The 15,330-nt window shown below is 38.5% G+C and overlaps 1 protein-coding gene across 19 annotated transcripts in view; it reads left to right on the top strand.

Annotated features, from left to right (window-relative positions):
• The window catches only part of DLG2 (discs large MAGUK scaffold protein 2), a gene marked incomplete at its 5' end in the record, with an annotated part of 1,931,014 nt that overhangs the window by 1,301,839 nt on the left and 613,845 nt on the right, over positions 1-15,330 (top strand). For all 19 annotated transcript variants that reach the window (XM_079787296.1, XM_079787299.1, XM_079787298.1 and 16 more), the window contains one exon: positions 1,409-1,459. In XM_079787296.1, the coding sequence (XP_079643422.1) occupies positions 1,409-1,459 (51 nt within the window). The remainder of the gene's footprint in view (positions 1-1,408; positions 1,460-15,330) is intronic.

Below are 15,330 nucleotides of genomic sequence, written 5' to 3'. Positions count from 1 at the left end.
ACCTCATCAAGTCTTCTTCTATGAGTCATTAAGTTGCTGAAGCCCAGAAAATCAAATTTGGTTTAGGGCTGTTTGATAATGTAGTAACACAATAAAATGTGATTCACCAATTAGCTCATGTAATTAGAAAATCAAAAACATGTTCTAAGTGGCTGGTGGACACACATAAATAAAGTATATTGTCATTCTTTGTATTTGCTGATTATAGTTATAATTACATCTCCAGTTGATGTTACTACATTCCAATTCCCCAGGGAAGGGAATTCATCTGTGTTTTTAAGTCAGATAAATGAATGAAACATTCCATTCAGCAAGTCATTCATTCATTGTTTTGTTTGTTTGTTTGTTTGTTTGTTTTATCAATTCTTTCTTGCCAGGCTCTCTGGTAGACTATCCCATCTTTGCCTCCATAGAACTCTCAATCTGCAAAAACTGTTTAATTTTTTTTTTTTATTGAAAGGAAAGTCAACTGAAATGAGGACTCTACAACAACAACAGTTTTATAGTTAAAAATTAGTCTTTCTTATTGATTCCTAAATGTTACTGATATTACCACTCATATATGAAAAAAGAAACTAGCGATTTGAAAATGTTTTTGCTTAGAAGTTTTGCCTGGCTCAAAAGGACGTTGTGATAAATAAGAATGGGAATTGAATATCTGTTGGATTATTTTAAAGCAGCTCTTGATATATGCTGTATACTTACCTGTTGAAATCTAAAGCCTATGCTATATGTTACTTGGCTATATTTAAAATGTATTTCTTTCTTTAAGTTCAAATCAACTCAAAGGCTGGTTGGATGGTTAAAAGCGTCTCACTAAGAATTTCGACAATGTCCTACTTTGCTCTTTTTTTTTTTTATTACAACTGAAGTACATGGGCATGGTTACATGGTCCAGGGATTCCTAATAAATATAATGAGAGGATAATAGGGATGGATTACCTGAGCTTAAGCCAATAAAAAAAGGCTTTCTGATGTGACATGATCATTCTTAATGATATTTTAGATTAAAAAAATGGCATGCAGTTGTGCTGCCCTTAAAACTGATTTTTTAGTAGTGTACTAGTGTTAAATCATAGACATTTTAAAATACATTAGGAAAAAAATTTTCCTTACAACTATGACATTTCTGCTGGATGGCTTATTCTTTGTCAATTCACAATGCATATTTTGTATTGTCCTCTGTCCCACAACTATTGCAAAATTCTAAGGGGTGCAATAAGCTTGATTATTTTTTGGTAGAGTTTCACTCACATATTTTAGAATAGCTTGGATTATATTTTATTTAGATACAATCACATATCAAAAAAGTGTGGTTTATTCATAGCCAGAATGAAACCAACTCCCAAATGTTGTCTCCATCTCAGTATGTATTTAATCGTTCTCTTTCTTTTTTTCCTATTTACAGGTCAATGGGACAGAAATTGAATATGAGTTTGAAGAAATTACTTTGGAGAGGGTAAGAAAAATTCAATAATCCAAAGCCCCAATCTTGCTTTCCACATTCTGCATCCTAATAGGTTGTCTTGCAAAATTACACAATTGTATATTATACCCTGGAAGTTTCCAACAGGGCTCACAATGAGAATATTAATAAAATTATTTCAGAGGAAGGCCTGGGGACAAACAGACCAAATAACCAGAGTGTTCAGTATATAGATTGCATTGTCAGGCTTTGGAACAACAAATGAAAAGATAGAAATGTTCTGTGAATTAGTGCAGTATTTTTTCCTATTGTTTTGCTATACATTTTAGATACATTATAAAATGTTTTTATTTCTGTGACATTAACACTGTCTTTATAATTACTATTACCATACATTTTTAAGTTTAAAAACAAAACAAAACAATTGATGGATTTAAAAGCACCCCTATTGAGAAAAACACAGTAACCCTGAAGATCTCTGAAAATATGCTATTAGGGCCTTGGCAAGGCTTTGAAAAATTAGGGAAATTCTGAGCAACACAACCCTAGTATGTAAAGATATTTTACAAAACAGTAAGAGAAAGACCAAAGACTACCTACAAAAAAAAAAAAAAAAAAAAAAAGACCAAGAGGCATTAACAGGATATCCATCCCAAAGAAAGGGCCAATAATATACAGAAACCTGTTCAACCTTACTTATAAACAAAGAAAACAATGATGCTAAATAGTTTTTATTTACCTGATTGGCAAAATATTTAAAAGGAGGGTTAATATTTACTGCCACTGAGTGGGCCTGGAATTTGGTGCAATCAATGTATCAGTTTGAAAGAAGGTATCAAAAGTGTTAAAATGGGCATGCTTTTTACTCAGAAACTGTACTTATTGAATAATACAAATATATAAAGAGTGTTCATGTTGGTATTATTTTTTATAATAGTGAAGAATTAAAAAGACAAGTATTTAATAACACATTATTATTATATGTCCATATAAATAGAAAATCATATTAAATTAAAATAGCATTTTATAAAATAAAATATTTAATGATAAGTATAGAGATGTAAGTAGAATGTATTATTAAATATATTATTAAACTAGCCCTGATAGGTAGTTAAAGTGTCAATTCCTGGTCAAGGGCACGTATCTGGTTCCAGATTTTATCCCAGGCCTGGTCAGGGCATGTGTAGGAGGTAACCAATCAATGAGTCGCTCTCTGATATTGATGTTTCTCTCTCTCTTTCCCCCTCCTACCCTCCCTTCCACTCTCTCTAAAAATTAATTGAAAAAATATCCTCAGGTGAGGATTAATTATATATTTCATTATAAATTAAAATGAAGTTGTAAAAGAATATCCTACCTAATAATAGATAAATATGCAAATTGACCATACATCTGACACACCCACAAGCCACGCCCGCAAGCCACGCCCACCATCCAATCAGAGAGAGCATGCAAATTAACCCAAACCAAGATGGCTACAGCCACAGAGAGCAAGGTTTCCTAGGTAACAGAGGAAGCCAAGCTTTCCGCCTGCCCTTGCCAGGCCTAAGCCTCCACTCAAGCTACAAAGTTTCAATTATAGAAGGTAAACAAATTCAAACAAATGGCGGCAGAATGGAGCTTGAGAGAGCAGGCCAGGGTTGCCGCCAGCAACAGGGGAAGCAAAGCTTTCCGCACACCCTGGCCGGTCCCACCCGCTTAAGGCAACAAAGTTTCAATTATAACCCCAACACAAATGGCTGCCGGCCTCGGAGGGAGCCCCAGGCTTGGCTCCGCTCCAGGCTACAAAGTTTCAATTTTAGAAGGAAAATAAATTCCAGACACCAGGGCCTCTGCTTGGGTTGCCAGGGGGGCGTGGCCGGCCTGCAAACCACCATAGGCCCCTCGCTCAGGCCGCCCCATGCCTCAAGGGAACCCCCACCTGATCCGGGATACCCTTCAGGGCAAACCAGCTGGCCCCCACCCCTGTACCAGGCCTCTATCCTATCTAATAAAAGAGTAATACACAGATTGATCATCACTGCAACACACAATATTGCTGCCCCCATGTGGTCAAAGATTCTGCCCCCATGTGGACACAAGATGGCCACCACAAGATGGCCAGCAGGAGAGGGCAGTTGGGAGGCACCCAGCCTGCAAGGAAGGGCAGTTGAGAAGGACCAGGCCTGCAAGGGAGGGCAGTTGGAGGTGATCAACCCTGCAGGAGAGGGCAGTTAGGGGTGACCAGGCCAGCAGAGGAGGGAAGATGGGGGCAAACAGGCTGGCAGAAGAGTGGTTAGGGGGTGATCAGGAAGGCAGGCAGGCAAGCAGTTGGGAGCCAGCAGTCCTGGATTGTGAGAGGGATGTCCGACTGCCCGTTTAGGCCCGATCCCACTGGGCAGTCGGACATCCCTTGAGGGGTCCCATACTGGAGAGGGTACAGGCTGGGCTGAGGGACAACCCCCCTCCGTGCATGAATTTCGTGCACCGGGGCTCTAGTCATATAATAATATGCTAATTAGACTGGACAGCTGCATAACCTTCTGGATGTCATTTTTGATGTCCTTCTGGACCAAGCTGCTATGGCTGGGGCCGAGGCAGAGGCAGTTAGGGGCGATCAGGCAGGCAGGCAGAGGCGGTTAGGGGCAATCAGGCAGGCAGGCAGAGGCAGTTAGGGGTGATCAGGCAGGCAAGCAGAGGCAGTTAGGGGCATCAGGCAGGCAGGCAGAGGCGGTTAGGGGCAATCAGGCAGGCAGGCAGAGGCAGTTAGGGGTGATCAGGCAGGCAAGCAGAGGCAGTTAGGGGCATCAGGCAGAGTGGTTAGGGGCAATCAGGCAGGCAGGTAGGTGCGTGGTTAGGAGCCAGGGGTCCCGATTGCAAGAGGGATGTCTGACTGCCAGTTTAGGCAGTTTAGTCCCAATCCTGAAGGGATCCTGGACTGTGAAAGCTGGGCTGAGGGACCCCTCTGCCTCCCCCCCCCCCCCATATGCACAAATTTCGTGCACCAGGCCTCTAGTTTATCATATAATCCAATAAGCATAAACAAAGATATACATATGGTAATTAAAATATAATCAAATAAGACAAACAAAGGTATACATGCAAAATATAGATTTATAAATATAAACATAAAGCCTAGAAGGATACACACCAAAATGTTAAAAGTGGTTAAGTTTTGTTGAGGATTTTTGGGATGATTTTTCTGTTTTTTCTTTTTATTTATATTCATTTCCTAAACCTTCCATAACAAACATATATTACATTTATTCTAAGAAATAAAAACGAAAGTTTATTTCTTAAGCTTTAATTCAAGTATGAATTTACACTCTAGACCTACACTTAAATATATTTTTTCTTTTGATTTTTCACTTTCCCGAGTCAGGGAATTTATCATTCTGTCTAATTTATATTGAGTGTGAGTGGTTTTAAAAGGAAATTTACATTGAAAGTTAAATGTTTGCCAGATGGGTATTTTAAAACTTACATTATGAACTCTGATAAAATTTTAATGGCATGCTAAATGGAGAAAAGTGAAGCTTATGGAAAATTTGCCCAAATGTGAAAAGATTACTAAGCTCCTCTCCAGAACTGGCTCTGTGATTTGTCGGGTTCAGTACAAAATGAAAAGTGGCGCTCTGGTTTAAAAAACTGTAAGAATTAAAAGATGGCAACAGGAGAGCATTAAACCAGCATGGGTGGCTCTCTCTCTATGGAGCAGGTCTGTGCCTTTCCCCACCCTTTCTTTCCCAAGGACACCCCCCCTCAGTACTCCCAAACCTCTCCTCCCTCTCATTTCTCAAAGCATTCCTCTCTCTCTCTCTCTCTCTCTCTCTCTCTCTCTCTCTCTCCCTCCCTCCCTCCCTCCCTCCCTCCCTTCCTCCCTCTCTCCCTCCTTCTCCACCCCCTCTGCCCCTCCCTCTGTGGCTTTCTAAATAAACGTTCTCTTACAGTTTTTAAAAATAAATAAATAAAAATAAACCAAGGGTAGCCCTTCTACACATAGGGCCCTCTTTGCACAGATCACAAACTCATGAGACTACCCCTCTCTCTCTCCACCCTCCACACATATTAGCATCTCCAATACCCCACCATTTAGTCACCCTGGCTTTATAGGTCAAAAAATAATTAGAAGCTAATGTTGGTATGAGGTACAACATTCAGGAGGAATATGGCAATTGTGTGTTCTAGTTTGGGTTCGGACACTTATTTGCTTCATGATCTAGCATGTCACCTCCCTGCCTTAGGGATTCCGGTTGTACTCTAAATCTTGTCATTGAAATTCATTGCCCCCCTCTCCCAAAACCTCTATGTTAAGTATCATCTTCTCTGTATAGCACCTCTTCTTTGTGTTCATTGTTTATTCTTATTCTTCAACCCCACTGGATTCCACCATTTCCCTTGAGTTTTTACCCTTCATTATGCACCCCCCCCCCAATCTCCTCCCATGTATTGGCATATATTCCTATTGTTCTTATCATACTTTCAACACTTTTTATCCTCCTCATTTTCTTGTGTTCATCCAACAAAACCTCATCTCTGGTTGATCTACCATGATTAAACCAACACCTTCCTACGTACTCCATGCCAGCACCTGGGCAGCTGAACCTGGCTATGGATGTGCTTACTCATCTCACTTTAAAATTATAACCATCGATTTCAAATGGACCCTCCAAACATCCTAGCAGTTCTTATACATTTCTTTGGAAAAATCACTTTCTCATTTTCTAGGACAGCAATTTCAGATCTTATTTGCCCTCATCAGATCTCTATCACCGATTCCCTCATCCTCAGGATCAGCTGTTGACCTCTCTTCATAGTCCCAGAGAAAACCCAAGCATTAAAATGAAAACCACCTCACTTTCCTACCACCTGGTCTGCTAGTGTACTCTCTCTGTTACAAGGAAGGAATTTTCCCTGCTCATTTCCAAGGTCAGCTCTTCACTCGTGGCCTGGACTCTAACTTCTTATCCACACACACACACACAATCACAATCCCTTAACCCAAAGTTCCCCTCCTATTACTGCCTTATTATTCTATTTTGCTTTACCAAATAACTAAGAAAATTATAACGTCTATTTATTACCTCATTTTCTTATTTTAACCTCTTTCATGTTTTCATCCCCACAACAGTCCTAATACCATCCCTATCAAAGTCACACCAGGTTCCATCTTGCTAAATACAAGTATCGGTTCTCAGTTCTGACTGATTTCTCAGCAGCATTTGAGAAACGGTGTCAATTTCTTGGCTTCTGGAACAAAACGCTCCTGTTTATCCACCACTTCATCAGTGCTCTTTTCCCATGTCCTTGCTGGCTCCAACTCTAAATGCTGGGGCACTCCAGAAACTCAGTGCATAGACCTCCATCTCTTCTCATTCTCCAGGTGATCTCATCCAGACCCATAGCTTTAAATACCAGCTACCAGCTGGTGATTCCCAAATCTGCAGCCATAAGCTCCCCTGCACTCCAAATTCGGACAGCTAACTGTCCAGTTGGCATCTCTGGTATGTTCCCAATAGCATTTATTATTTCCCTGCACTCCCTACCCTCAGGGCCAAAGCTGCTTCTAGCCTAATAGTCTTCATTTTAACGAGTTGGTTCTATCATTTTTCTTACTATTCAGGCGAAAAAAAATCATCTAGTCATCTTGCTTAATTGTGCATTTCCCCTCAGCATCCAGAGCAAGCCCTACTGGTACAAACATAAAAATAGATTTTAAAATCAATCACATCTTGCCACCTGTTCTGCTGAATCCTGATCCAAACCAATATCATCCCACGCCTGGACCACTTTTCTCCTCAAAGTAGCCAGAGTAATCTTTTAAAAAATATAAACCATATCATACCACTTTTATTCTTAAAACTCTCCAAGAGGTGATAATTACACTCATCATCATCATCTACAAGGCCTTATACAGTATAACCCTACTTCTATCTCCAACTCTGTGCCCTCACTACCAACTCTGAATATATTTTACTATTGCCAATCTGCATCAATTCTCAAAAAAGCCAATCTTTTCCCACCTCTAGGCCTTCTTATAGGTTATTCGATCTGCATGAAAAAATATCTCCTCAGATCTCTTCATAAGGTGAAGTAGAGACATATGGCCTTCATTTGAACTCTGCCTCTATCACTTACTGGTTGAGTTACTTCGAGCTGAATACTCAACCTTTCTGTGCCTTAGTTTCCCCATTTGAAAATGAGGCTGAAGACTTTGTTATTACCTTCTGGGGCCCTTGTAATGATTAAATGAGTTAATATAAAGATTTAGAACAGCATGGATAGCTGTTATTCTTAACATTTTCTTTGTGTTAACAGAACTACCATAACAGGGTAGTTCTCACAAGTGTTATTTGTCAGAATCATTAAGGAAGCTTATTAAAAACATAGCTTCCAAGTCTCAGTGAGCAATTTACATTAATCTAGCAATGACTTCTTTTATACCAACTTTTCTTCTTTTTTCCCCAGTTACTTTGTTAGATGTTAGACATCCAATGATGAAGTTATGGTCATTGCTATATGCATTTGCAGTTTGCACTTTTTCTGCATTTAATCTCTATAACATTTAATTTAGTAATAAACTCATCACATTTGTAACATCCCTATGAGATGGATATTGCTAATTCCGTTTTACAATTAGGACACTGAGACTCAGAAATTAAATCACTTGTGGAAAGTAATAATGTTAGGAAGGGATGGAGCTAGGATTCAGCCCCATGCCCAACAGATACTAGAACCTCACTCAGCTCGTTGCCGCTGAGTTAAACTGCCCTCAGAATTAAGCTCAAGTGTCATTTTCTCCAAGAACTTTTCCTTGACTCTCCTCCCTTTTTGGCAAGGTGCCCTTTCATAAATTAACACACATAGAAAACTTCTTATATTAAATCATGAATAAAATCTGTCTTTTCCACTGACCTATGCATTTCTTGATGGAAGGAATTTTATTGTAGTTTTTTTTATATTGCCACGATGACACAAAAAGAAAAGGGAAAGCCACTGGGCAATTCAAGGACATGTCAGCATCAGTCATGGCATTGGCCACTTGGTCCTCATGGTGAATTTCACAAATGGTTTATGTACCTTTGTTTGTCAAGCATTTACTGAGCAAAGGCACTGGTCACAGTCCTTGCTTCGTGGTATTTTACAGTCTGGCAGAGGACACAGAGAATTAACAGGCAGAAACTATGAAGAAGAACCATGAGGATACTTGGCCCAGAATGGAGCACTTCCCTGAGGCATTAAACCTGAGCTGGCTTATGAAGGATGAGAGGACGCTAAGCTATGGGAACGGGATTAGCGGAAGGCAGCCTTTCAGACAGGGAACAGCAGGTGCAAATGTTCAAGGGCCCATGGAAAAGAAACATGCTCAAGGAACTGCTACTAGTTCAGAATGACTGCACTTCAAGTTGTGAGTGGGACTCAGAGACAAGGCTAAAGAGACGGAGAGGGCTGAGCATCAGATGCCTTGTATAACAAGCAGAAGGGTTTCGATTTCATTGTGAGGACAATGGAGAGCCTTTGAAGAAGTTTAAGCAGAAAAGTGACAATCACATTTGTGTTTCAAAAGATGACTTTGGCTGCGATATTGGGTATACATTTCATAGAATTCCGGAGATGATGCAGCTATGCCATTTAAGACATAATTAATGGCTAAATTCTGCAGTGGTGATGTAGGAGGAGATGATTTAAAATATGTTAAGAATGTTAGAAGAACAGATTCTGCTGTTTTGTAGGATGGGAAAATGCCAGAGAAAGCAGAGGAGTCAAAGAGGCCTGGACTATAATCCAACAAATTCCTTTCATTAACATTATCTGTACCTCTCAGAGATGGGCAACTGTGATATTTCAAGCCGCTGATACCCTGGGCTTTGATGACATTAACAAAGGTAGTGGAGTTTAAAGCCCATGCCTCTGAGTGATTTATCTATTACCCAAGTATGAAGTTAATAGGTTATGAACCTCTAATATGATTTATAACAAGAGAAGCTAGTTGACCCAGCATGGATAATAGATTCATCATGCCTTCATAACTTTGACCAACATGCATGACTACAATTTAGCAGAGATGTTGAAGAGACTGTCTATCTGCCACCTCCTCCCAGGCCTGCCCCCAGCCTCCCAAAAAGAAAGAACATTTGGAGTGTTTTCCTGACAGCTGCAGAATGTATGGCCATGTGATACTACTTGAATGTTCTGTCTGACAAGTCAAGCATATTCTTTTACAATTAAAAAATTGTGAAGATCTGAACCATCTTCCCAAATATAAATCATTGGCTTCTGTTACTTATTATTTAACCCATGTGAAAACAAATAGATTTATACTGTAGAGAAAAGTGACTGATTTACCACATGCTGCAAATTCCTATAGATGAACCAAGTTTTGGGTATAAGTTGGGTAACATGGGAATTTTGAAAACAGTATTTGTGAATTGCCAGGTAAGAAGCGATTCATTAAAGCTGTCTATTGACATACTCTCCATATTCATCCAGACATCAAATCAATTAGAATGTCATTGGATGTCTGAATTACTTAAGCCCAATTTGTTTCTCTCACATGATTAAATTTTCATAAGGATGAAAATTTCTAAATTTAAATGGAATTAAGGGCTTATTGCTTCAAATAATGTAGAGGCTTTGGGATTCTAAATTTCTGATTTTTCTCGGAGTCTCTTTAGCCCTTTTTAATTAATAATAACAGGAATTAAATACCAGAGTCCCAATGATATTTGATTTGGTTTCAGTTTTTATGTAGTCAGCTGTAGCACAATCTCATTCTAGTTCAGTTAAATAATATTATAATATAGATACCTAGTTATCAATGTATTTTTTAAGCATGTTTTGTTTGTCAGTGGACTCTGCCCTTGAGATTGCAGGCATAGCTTCCTATAGAATAATCCTGTGCTACTGTAGTTCTGTGTTTTCTTATTTGTTAGTTCACAATAATGTAGTTCCAAGCTAGACAAGCCATTACAGTGTATTTTGTTTTCAATAGCTTTGGGCTATGATATTTGCTGTAGATGCTCTGATCTTCCTTAAAATATTCTGTTCTAATGATCTTCCATCTTCAATCTCTACACATAACATTGTCAACAGCTATCGTTGTGTCTGGACATTAAAACTAACAGGAAGAACATCCTCCTTCTTCAGAAATTCTCTTCCCATTCCAACCATGTGGTTCTAGGGAAGATAATCAGCCACAACACCCATGGTCACACAGTTGATTGGTCTGGAGCTATTCATGGGAATTACCTGGCGAGCCAGTAAAAACTACCATTGAACCTGAGCACTGACCCTTACCAACTGTATCAGAACCTTGGGGGGTAGAGCATGGGAAATGTTTAATTTTTAAAACTTTTTATTATTTTTTACGATTATTTTTTAAAACTTTTATTAGTGATTTGAGGCTTTCACCTGGGTCAAAAATGAACCAATCAGAGTGCTCCTCTTGGAGAGCCAGAGAAATGATGTGCCAGTAGGAAAGAGAGAGGGAACTGGAAGCACCCCTTTCCTGTTATGACTGTCTTAAAGACCCAACCAGACACCACTGTCTTTCTAATAACTTCATGAGCCTTCCCTGAAATTCTTCTTAGCCAGACAGGTTCAAATAAAGCATTGTAACTTGCCAGCAAGTGGACCTATACTAATGTACTAGTATCTTGGTGTTGTATTTTATGCTGAGGTTGCTAAGTCATGCCCTAGGTTCTCAAAGTAAATGTTGCCTTGCTTCAATTCTCTAGCTTTCTAAATTATAATCATGTCTCTCACCACTAAGGTGAGGTCATAAAGCCAAGCTCTCCACTACAATACTGTTGGCAGGTTGCAGTAAACCTTAATATCCCAAAGCTTACACATACCATCTCCTTTAAAGTAACCCATTACTGTGTTCCAGCTCCCAGAAATAAAAGAGCAATAAAAAAAGAGAGTGACAGGTAAAGAGAATGGCTGTTGGCAGGTCTATGAATTTAGGTCTCTACTGTCTAGAAACCTTTCTGATTTGGGAACCAATAATCTTTGCACATGTGGAAAGTACTTTGCAGTGTTAACCATTGGACTCAGATGTCAGAAAAAAAATCGACTGTTAGAAATATAGTCTGCAGACATTTAAGGGGTCATTAATCTAACTTTTCTCTACTTGTAAGCATCAAAGTCTCAGGATTAAGAACTGTCTAGTAAACATACCTCAAAGAGCTGATTTAGATGAATTGGCACAAAATACATTTTGGTGCAATTCAGCTGCTGACTCCAACCTTCTCCATTGTTCTTTATAAGCTCCCAGCTGAGTTATCTTCTTTCACCTCATGAGCCCTCGGCATGAACAAGTGCTGTCTTCCAGTGCATTAGTCTGAGCCTTAGTCCCCTCATATCATGTAAACTGGCTATATATTTCCTTCTGTAAACTTCTTGTTACACTATTACCCACATATTTCTTTAACATGCCCTTGATTATTACCAGCATAATGGCACTTCTAAAACCAACAGCTTTTAGTCAAAATATACAAGAAAAAGACTCACAGAGAAATGACAAAACTCTATCATTGCCAAGTTGACTGTTCTAGTTGGAATAGTTCTCTTTCCAGGACTTGTTATCAAGAAGTTGTGGATGGTTAAGGAGGTTTGGCAAGAAGAGCTCTAATTCAGGGGTACCCTGAGAGTTCTGGGTCATGGAGACACTAGGTCCTGAGCCTATTGAAACTGAAAGACCCAGGAAGCGATACCGCATAGGGCCCAGAAATCATACGTGAATCACTAAGTATTAGATCTTGAGAAATGGTAAAAGCTGGGGGTTTTGTTACTTGTAACTGAATAAACCATGACTGATATAGATATGTTTTTCTGTAGCTCAGCTATCTGGCTGACAGAAAATGTAACCTCAGTCCTTCTTAGTGCTTTTCTTCCAACCACTTCAACCATCTCCAGAATTATCCCACAGTCTGTGTCCCTACACAGTGACAAGACAACCTGTGCATCATTTGGTCATGTTTTTTCCCAAGTAACTGCTGCAACATCCATGGCCCCCTCTGGTGGTCCCCTCTGGTCTGTCAGTTTCTGCTCTACCTTTCCGATGTAGTAGGTATTTGTTTGTTCTCTACCCATTTCATGGTTTTCACCCCTTCCACTTTGCTACTGTGCTCAGATTTTAGTTCAGATGGTTAACCTTGACCCACATGACCATGTGCTTTGGTGGAAGCTAAGGTGACTGAATTCTAAGGGTGGGTTCTTACTGATTAAACTAATCAACATAATGTACTCCCTTGGCCTTCATCAGCAGTGGCTATGCAACTGAATGGAGCGCAATCAGAGTGAATTCCATGACTTATTAGAATTCTAAGACAGAATTCACCCTGTTCCATGGGTATGAAGTGAGGAAGACTACAGGGCAGATAGTAGTAGGTTGGAGCCATTTCACAGAGGATTACAGATTTATAATGAAGTAGCATTTTAGAAAATAGAGTAAATAAATGGAGGAAATAACAGTGTTGGCAATATCTCGAGACCATGAATCAAACCATTGCTGAGGCACTCCTTTGGAATTTTTTATTAAAATAAACAATAAATCCCCTTTACTGTGTTAGCCAGTGTGAATTGGGCTTATGTTGCTTGCAAGTAAACAAAAAATCTAAGTGATATAACGGGTTGTGAGAATCTTTAGGAAATGCTTAAGTCCTCATTTTCTTAGATGTGCCTCAAAATCATTCAACTCTGAAAATTATTCTCTCTCCTTTCTTATTCTAGTTCAAGGGAATCTCTCCCCACCTTACCCCCTATTTGGGAAGCCTCACTCTTGTTCCCTCCTTCACCAGGACTCATGGCCTCTGAAGAAGACTCCTCTTTTCCTTTTTCATCCTCCCAAAACTCTTTAATTTCTCTTAAGGGCTTAGGTTTTGAGAAACATAAGCAGAGATTCTTTGCAAGCTATTCTGATTTCAACCCTCCCTCTCATTACCTCCCCCCGCTAAGATGAACACCTGCTTTAATGGGGGAAAAGGAAAAGGAAAAACACTGGAAGAAAAAATAAACAAAAAATACTTGTATCTCAAAATAGAGTTGCATAGTAGGAAAACTGAAAGTTATTTCCAATATTTAAAAAATGCTTAGAACTAATAGGTTTAAGCACTTATATTTTATCCACTTAGCTTGATGAGCTTGATGCATTTTTAAAATTTTAAATTATCCCTTGGAGAAGAGGAATGCATGAATTACAAAAATATTCATAGGTATCAGAACCTCTATGGCCTATTACCTTGCTTTAAAGTTTTAAAATGTTTTATCTATATAGATTCAGCATAAATTCAACAACATCCATTTTGTCATTGAGAATAATGTCATCATTCATTTAATTCAGGATCACCAATTTTTCTATCCTAAAATTGCTCTTTACTCCCTTACTGTTTCTGCCTGACAAGCTGCTTCTTATCCAAAACCCAACTCTTAAGTTACCTCCTTGAAAATCTTTGATAAATTCCCCAGAGTGAGCTTATTCATTCTCTTCCTTACCTCAGGACTTTCTCATTGTCATCTGTGTTCATACTGTATCAACTTTTAAATAAATTTCAAGGCCCTCAAAGGCTAAAATGTTTCCTGATTTAATTCATTTTATTTGTGAAACAGTATTTTACATCTACCTGGAAGAATCTAGTAAAATCATTATAAAAATAATTTAGTCTTTTGACAAGAGGTAGAGGTTAAAGATTGCTTTTCCTCCTAATAGTGTATGTGTATATATACATATATGCACATGTACATATATGTATAAATTTTTATACATTTTATATTATATATTGTACATTTTATTGTATGTATACATACAGTTTTCATCTATCTGTGTGTATTCATATGTTTATAGATAGATAGGATCTCCTTTGTAAACTGGACACAATGGTCAGTGCTATTTCTCCTGCTGGTAGCAGTAGCTGCTGCAACAGTGAGTATATCAGTCGCTGTCGTTTGTATGTTAATTATTCTGTAGTGGTTATTTTATATGTTAACAATTAGTCTATTTTGTAAGCTTTAGAGCCTCTCTTTTATAGATAAACAAACTGTGTTTTCAAAGATGTTAAGGCTTTCATTTATGGTCACAAAACTAGTGTGTGGTAGAGCTGGCCGATCTGTCTTCAATTATTATGCAATGCCACTAGTAAGCCTAAAAGTTATGGAAGACTGTTTTGAAGTAACATATGTATTCTCTGACCAGCCATGATATTTTTAGATTGCCTTTACAGCTTATACGTTTATCTAAAGGGAATAATATGCCAAAAGGCAAAATAGGTTAGCATAGAAAAACTAAAAGTACCTTCAGGAAAAAGACAAAGGCAGTAAGTGGATAGATATGCATTTATTTCTTTTCATGATTATTTCTTAATGTTTGAGAAATATGACAATCTCTTCACGCCCCTCCCCCCATTTGCTTAAACTTGACTCAAAGCTCAATGATGTTACCCTAACTTGGGGGTGGGGGACATAAAAATTACATTACATCTTGTGTACTTAGCATTCTTCTAATTCCAGTTAAAGAAGTGTTCCAATTGTATTTTGGAATTTTTCTTCCTGAAAATATATCTATGTTTTCTGAAGCTAAAAGTGGTGAGGTTGTCTATTACTTTTACTATGCAGGTAGTATTGTTTCAGCCAGTTGATATAATGTACACATTTATAATACAGCTCATATTTTAATATTCATTATTTTCAAGATATTTTTCAAATATTTTCTTTTTCAAACACCCTGTGAAACAGGAAGAGAAAACATGGCACTCCTCATTTTGTAAATAAGGAAGGCTCAGAAAGTATTTACAGGAGTTCCCTGGAGTCACTCAATACAGAGCAAAGGCCAGTCTAAAAGTCACACCTTTAACTTCCAGTCTTGCTCCTTTCCTCTATCTCTTGCTGTTTTAATAACAAACAAATGCAAATAATTGCCCTATTCAGGT

Source organism: Cnephaeus nilssonii, assembly GCF_951640355.1.
Source record: "Cnephaeus nilssonii genome assembly, chromosome: 13".
Lineage (NCBI taxonomy): Eukaryota > Metazoa > Chordata > Mammalia > Chiroptera > Vespertilionidae > Cnephaeus > Cnephaeus nilssonii.
Note: the sequence above shows the minus strand (reverse complement) of the source record. Positions and strands in the feature narration are given on the sequence as shown.